Source organism: Cervus elaphus, chromosome 1, assembly GCF_910594005.1.
Source record: "Cervus elaphus chromosome 1, mCerEla1.1, whole genome shotgun sequence".
In the NCBI taxonomy this organism is placed as follows: domain Eukaryota; kingdom Metazoa; phylum Chordata; class Mammalia; order Artiodactyla; family Cervidae; genus Cervus; species Cervus elaphus.
Genome location: NC_057815.1, coordinates 94016606 through 94024091, shown reverse-complemented (window position 1 = coordinate 94024091; position 7486 = coordinate 94016606). Strand labels below are relative to the sequence as shown.

The 7486-nt window shown below is 40.2% G+C and overlaps 1 protein-coding gene across 1 annotated transcript; it reads right to left on the bottom strand.

The window, feature by feature from the left end:
* Nucleotides 1-5189: 5189 nt before the first annotated feature.
* LOC122703060 (olfactory receptor 1013-like) lies at nt 5190-6119 on the bottom strand. Its single transcript, XM_043917159.1, has one exon. The coding sequence runs from the start codon at nt 6117-6119 to the stop codon at nt 5190-5192; it is 930 nt and encodes a 309-aa protein (XP_043773094.1).
* Nucleotides 6120-7486: the final 1367 nt, after the last annotated feature.

The following is a 7486-nucleotide window of genomic DNA, read 5'->3' as shown; positions in this document are numbered from 1 at the left end:
ATCTTTGCTTAAGTGAGAGATGAAATATATCCTTATTTTAACATGAAGATTTACATTGTCATACTTCTTTCTATAATAATCAATCATGTGAACTTGTGTACATTCCTTAATTTCTTTATCAGGAAAATAATTAACTGCTCTTAATTTTTGGAAGGTTAGACCTCTTTGAAAACCTAACAAAAGCAATGTATGTTCACCCCAACCTCCAAAACTGCATGTATGTTTAAACAAACAAAATTTTAGAGGGTTCAAGAATCCCTATAAATCTACCCATAGATTTGGGGTCATTATTCTAAATTAAAAATTCTACCTGTAAAAGGGACTTCCCTGGTAGCTCAGGTGGTAAAGAATCTGCCTGCCATGCAAGAGACCCGGATTCAATCCCTGGGTCAGGAAGATCCTCTGAAGAAGGGAAGTCAACCCATACTAATATTCTTGCCTGAGTAACTCCATGGACAGAGGAGTCTGGCGGGCCACAGTCTATGAGGTCAGAAAGAGTCAGACAGGACTGAATGACTCACACACACACACACACACACACACACACACACACACAGAGTAAAAGATACCTAATGCTAACATTCTATACTCCTAAGAGATGAGTAACAAAATAATTCAAACTTCAGAAGTTTGCAGTTGAATTCCTAACCTTCCGTCCTCCAAAGTGATCTCTCTGTTCATTTGTTATATCAGGTAACAAACTCTATTCTTCTAGCTTCTCACACTACAAGTTTGGAATCAATCTACTCTTTTTTCCCTCCTATTTCCTCTTCAAACTTCCCCCTGAAGTTTGCACCTAAAAAATGAGCACCAAGAAGTTAAAATATTACACCTATAGTTGAGTCAACACAGAGTATCAGAATCACTAGACCTTGTATGTCCTCTTGTTTTCTCCACTGTGTAAAAGAATATGTGGTGAGTCAGCATAACTATCAGAGTGAATTTTAATTTTAGATGAGAGTTATGTATATCATTAATGGACCTCTGTTTAGAAGTGTGTGTGTGTGGCATAAGACAAACTTTGCACCTCTCTTCTGATTTCAACTGAGGTCGAGTGAAACTGTAAGTCTCTCAGTTGTGTCCAACTCTTTGTGACCCATGGACTGTAGCTCTTCTGTCCATGGGACTATCCAGGCAAGACCACTGGAATGGGTAATCATTCTTTTCCAGGGGATCTTCCCAACCCAGGGATAAAACTCAGGTCTCCTGAATTGCACACAGATTCCTTACTGTCTGTGCTACCAGGAAAGACCAACTGAGGTCAAAGAGAAGCCAAATCACTTAACTGCCTCTGATCTGAGATGCTTACCTTTGACCAGAAGGACACACCTGGGAGTGATATTCTTTTTTGTCTCCTCTAAAGTTTTAGCCTTTGTTAGACCTGACACATTTATTTCTTCAGTAGCCCTTTGGGATCCCTTCCACACAGAAGCCCAGATATATGTACCATAGTCTCCAAAGACATAATTAGAGTTCATTTGAAGTATGGGGATAATGTGTTAATTAGGATATAACAATATGATGAGTACTTTATTAAAAATTGGCTCTTTAAATGGATCTAAGTCACAATCTTACTATTAAATATATCTGATAATTGAAACTCTCCAAATTGTATTAATTAGACTTCTCCAAAATGAATCATGCAATACATAATTTTCTTCTTTGCCATATGCTCTTCTCTCTGTGAAGGCTGCACTTCCTTTTCTCATTCATCAGACAATTCCTACTCGTCTTTGTTATTATGGCTTGAATTGTATCCCTCCAAAACTCTTTTGTTGGAGCCCTAACCTCCCCTGGCTTACTAACTCAGAATATAACTGTATTTGTAGATGGTAGTGATAGTCGTGTCTGGCTCTGTGTGACCCCATGGACTGTAGCCCGGCCGGCTTCTCAGTCCATGGGATTTCCCGGGCAAGAATACTGAAGTGGGTTGCCATTTCCTTCCCCAGGGGATCTTCCCAACTTAAGGATTGGACCTGCATCTCCTGCATTTCAGGCGGGGTCTTTACTGCTGAGCCACCAGGGAAGTAGGTAGGGCCTTAAGAGACATGGTTAAGTTAAAATGAGGTGACTAGGATAAGCCTTAATCCAATATGTCAGTCAGTCAGTCAGTCAGTTCAGTCACTCAGTCATGTCCAAATCTTTGCTGCCCCAAGGACTGAAGCACCCAGGCCTTCCTGTGCATCACCATCTCCTGGAGTCTTCTCAGACAAATGTCCATTGAGTCCGTGAAGCCATCCAACCATCTCATCCTCTGTCGTTCCCTTCTCTTCCTGCCTTTAATCTTTCCCAGCAGTAGGGTCTTTTCAAATGAGTCACCTCTTCGCATCAGGTGGCCAAAATATTGGAGTTTCAGCTCCAACATCAGTCCTTCCAATGAACACTCAGGACTGATCTCCTTTAGGATGGGCTGGTTGGATCTCCTTGCAATCCAAGGGACTCTCAAGAGTCTTCTCCAACACCACAGTTCAAAAGCATCAATTCTTGATGACTGTGGCTTTGTAGTAGAGTCTGAAGTCAGGCAGGTTGATTCCTCCAGTTCCATTCTTCGACAGTATGGTACTGGCACAAAGACAGAAATATAGATCAATGGAACAGAATAGAAAACCCAGAGATAAATCCACACACCTATGGACACCTTATCTTTGACAAAGGAGGCAAGGATATACAATGGAAAAAAGACAACCTCTTTAACAAGTGGTGCTGGGAAAACTGGTCAACCACTTGTAAAAGAATGAAACTAAAACACTTTCTAACACCATACACAAAAATAAACTCAAAATGGATTAAAGATCTAAATGTAAGACCAGAAACTATAAAACTCCTAGAGGAGAACATAGGCAAAACACTCTCCGACATAAATCACAGCAAGATCCTCTATGATCCACCTCCAAGAATATTGGAAATAAAAGCAAAACTGAACAAATGGGACCTAATGGAACTTAAAAGCTTTTGCACTACAAAGGAAACTGTAAGTAAGGTGAAAAGACAGCCCTCAGATTGGGAGAAAATAATAGCAAATGAAGCAACAAAGGATTAATCTCAAAAATATACAAGCAACTCCTGCAACTCAATTCCAGAAAAATAAATGACCCAATCAAAAAATGGGCCAAAGAACTAAACAGACATTTCTCCAAAGAAGATATACAGATGCCAACAAACACATGAAAAGATGCTCAACATCACTCATTATCAGAGAAATGCAAATCAAAACCACAGTGAGGTACCATTACACACCAATCAGGATGGCTGCTATCCAAAAGCCTACAAGCAATAAATGCTGGAGAGGGTGTGGAGAAAAGGGAACCCTCTTACACTGTTGGCGGGAATGCAAACTAGTACAGCCACTATGGAGAACAGTGTGGAGATTCCTTAAAAAACTGGAAATAGAACTGCCATATGACCCAGCAATCCCACTTCTGGGCATACACACCGAGGAAACCAGATCTGAAAGAGACACGTGCACCCCAATGTTCATCACAGCACTGTTTATAATAACCAGGACATGGAAGCAACCTAGAAGCCCATCAGCAGATGAATGGATAAGGAAGCTGTGGTACATATACACCATGGAATATTACTCAGCCGTTAAAAAGAATTCATTTGAATCAGTCCTAATGAGATGGATGAAACTGGAGCCCATTATACAGAGTGAAGTAAGCCAGAAAGATAAAGAACATTACAGCATACTAACACATATATATGGAATTTAGAAAGATGGTAACGATAACCCTATATGCAAAACAGAAAAAGAGACACAGAAGTACAGAACAGACTTTTGAACTCTGTGGGAGAAGGTGAGGGTTGGATGTTTCAAAAGAGCAGCATGTATACTATCTATGGTGAAACAGATCACCAGCCCAGGTGGGATGCATGAGACAAGTGGTCAGGCCTGGTGCACTGGGAAGACCCAGAGGAATCGGGTGGAGAGGGAGGTGGGAGGGGGGATTGGGATGGGGAATACGTGTAAAATTATGGCTGATTCATATCAATGTATGACAAAACCCACAAAAACAAAAAAAAACAAAAGCATCAATTCTTTGGTGCTTACCTTTCTTTATAGTCCAACTCTCACATCCATACATGACTACTGGAAAAAAACATAGCTTTGACTCGACATTACTTTGTTGTCAAATGTAATGTCTCTGCTTTTTAATATGCTGTCTAGGTTGGTCATGACTTTTCTTTCAAGGAGCAAGGGTCTTTTGCTTTCATGGCTTTAAGTCTTATACTTGCTATACTCTTGTTCTTGATTCTCTAGTTTTTGGAGGAAATAATCCTTTATTGAAAACTCACAGTGAATCTAAGTAAAGACATTTGCTATCTTCTACATCTATTGCCAAAGAAATATATCATGGCAAACAAAGAAATAATTATCAGAATGAAAAATAAATTTATTTTAAGGGAATTTTGTGAGAGGTATTTTACTTGTGACCTCTTAACTCATTCTCCTAACAAATGGATCTTCAGAACCGAAAGTTCAAGGTTTGTACTTTTGTTTTCTCACCTGTGAGCTGCAAGATTTTAAGCAAGTAATTTAATCCATATAATCGTGACAATGATTCAATAATCAATTTTATTATTCCCTGGTAGTTCATCTGGTAAAGAATCCACCTGTGATGCAGGAGAACCTGCTTTGATTCCTGGGTCAGGAAGATCTGCTGGAGAAGGGTTAGGCTACCCACTTTAGTATTCTTGGGCTTCCCTTGTGGTTCAGCCAGTAAAGAATCCACCTGCAATGTGGGAGACCTGGGTTCCATCCCTGGCTCGAGAAGGTCCCATGGAGAAGGGAACCTACCTTCTACCCACTCCAATATTCTTGCCTGGAGAATTCTTTGGACTGTATAGTCCATGAAGTCACAAAGAGTTGGGCAGGACTGAACGAATTTCATTTCACTTCATAGATTAAGATTTCATAGATTAAGATAGTATATATGCAGGCAACCATGAATACTGTTTTAGAAATCCAATCTCTCACAAAATTCTCAGAATCCAGCCACTTTATTTCAAAAGCATATTCACATACATTATTGTCAACTGAAAAAAAAATACAGGCTGGTATTTCCACATTATTTAATAATTTCTTTGTTTTCTTTTTTATTTATTTCTGAGACTGCAAGCTGTCATTAATGATGTAGAGATTAATCTGTAAAAAAAATTAAAAAATAAAAAAAAACACTCTTTGTTTATTAAACTGCTTTCTCTATCATTTTCCTCAAGGCATCTTTAACATCTTTATTTCTTAAGCTATAGATCAAGGGATTCAACAAGGGAATCACCACTGTGTAGAACACAGACATCACTTTATCCCTCTCCAGGGCATAGCTCTTACTTGGCCAGGAGTAAATGAAGAGAACTGACCCATAGCACAAGGTGACAGCTGTCAGGTGAGAGCCGCAGGTGGAGAAGGCCTTCACGCGGCCTTGGGTGGAGCGGATCTTCAAGATGGCAGCGATGATGAAGAGATAGGAGGCAAGGGTAAACACAGTGGGAGTGATGACATTAGAGACAAGCAAGAAATAGAGCACAGCGTGGTAGCTTTCCTTCACATCACAGGCCAATTTGACAAGGGGAGGCAGATCACAAAAGAAATCATCAGTGACATTGTCCCCACGGAAGTTCAAGGTAAATGTTTCACTTGTGACGATGGTTGAGTTCACAAAGCCACCAAAATATGATGCTGCAACAAGACTGGCACATGACCTTGGAGACACGGCCTGGGAATAAAGCAAGGGGCTGGAGACGGCCACATAGCGGTCATGAGCCATGGCAGCCAACAGGTCACATTCAGTGTAGTCCATTCCAGCAGCAAAGAAGAATTGAGCTAGGCAGCCAGCAAAGGAGATGCGTTTGTCATCAGAGATGCAGGTCATCAGGATTTGGGGGGCATAGACAGAAGCATACCAGAGATCCAGGAATGACAGACTTCCAATGAAGAAATACATGGGTACATGGAGCCGAGAATCAGAACAGATCAGAGAGATCAGGGTGATGTTCCCTAAAAGACTGATGATATAAATGATCAGGAAGATGTAAAAGAGAACTCTCTGTAACCACGGGTCTGTCGTAAATCCTAAAAGTATGAACTCCTTCACTATGGTAAAATTTTTCTCATCCATTGATTTTGGGTTTCTATGGTTCTTTTCTGTAAATGGATTAATAAATATGCCATAATTTAAGATATCAGTATATCACCCACTCACAACTGGTCACCTAATCTGAGACAGAGGAGGCAAGAATACACAATGGGAAAAAGATAGTCTCTTCTATAAGTGGTACTGGGAAAACTGAACAGCTACATGGGGGAAAAAAATGAAATCAGAGCAATTTCTAACAGTATACACAAAAATAAACTCAAAACGGATTATATCTAAATGTAAGACCAGATACTATAAAACTCTTAGAGGAAAATATAGGCAGAACATGATCTGACATAGATCACAATAAGATTATTTTTGATCCACCTACTAGAGTAATGAAAATAAAAGCAAAAATAAACATAATGGGACTTAAGCAAACTTAATAGCTTTTGCACAGCAAAAGAAACCATAAACAAAACAAAATAACCCACAGAAAGGGGAAAAAAAAAAAAAAAACAACATTGGCCAATGAACCAACTGACAAAGGATTTATCTCTAAATACACAGCTTATGTAGTTTGATATTAAAACAAACAAAAACCTCAATCAAAAAATCAGAGGAAGGTCTACACAGACATTTCTCCAAAGAAGACTTATAAATGACCAACAGGCAAGGAAATTATGCCCAGCATAGCTAATTATCAGAGAAATTCAAATAAAAACTACAAGAAGATATCTCCTCTCACCAGTCAGAATAGCCCGCATCGAAAATTCTATGAACAATAAATGCTGGAGAAAGAGAGACAGTGTGGAAAAAAGGAAACCCTCCTACACCATTGATGGGAATGTAAATTGGTATGACCGCCATGGAGAACAGTAAAGTTAAAGTGAAGTCGCTTAGCCATGCCCGACTTTTTGCGACCCCATGGACTGTAGCCCACCAGTCTCCTCCGTCCATGGGATTATCCAGGCAAGAATACTGGAGTGGGTTGCCATTTCCTTCTCCAGGGAATCTTCCCGACCCAGGGATCGAACCCAGGTCTCCGGCATTGCAGGCAGACGCTTTAACCTCTAAGCCACCAGGGAAGCACCAGGCAGAACACTAAAGAGTTTCCTTAAAAACCCGTGAAAATAGAACTCCCAGGTGACCCAGAAATTCCTCTCCTGAGCATATCCCTGGAGAAAACCATGATTCCCAACTCATGGCTGCACTGTTTATGGAGGAGCGGACAAAGGAAATGTAGTACAGAAATACAGTGGACTATTGTTATTGTTATTTTTATTTTAGTTGCTAAGTTGTGTTCAACTCATTTGCAAGCCCATGGGACTATAGCCCACCAGGCCCCTCTGTCCATGGGATTTCCCAGGCAAGTATACTGGAGTGTGTTGCTATTTCCTTCTCCAAGG

Coding starts and splice junctions, on each gene's coding strand:
- LOC122703060 (XM_043917159.1), bottom strand. CDS start 6,119: ATGGATGAGAAAAATTTTACCATAGTGAAGGAGTTCATACTTTTAGGA.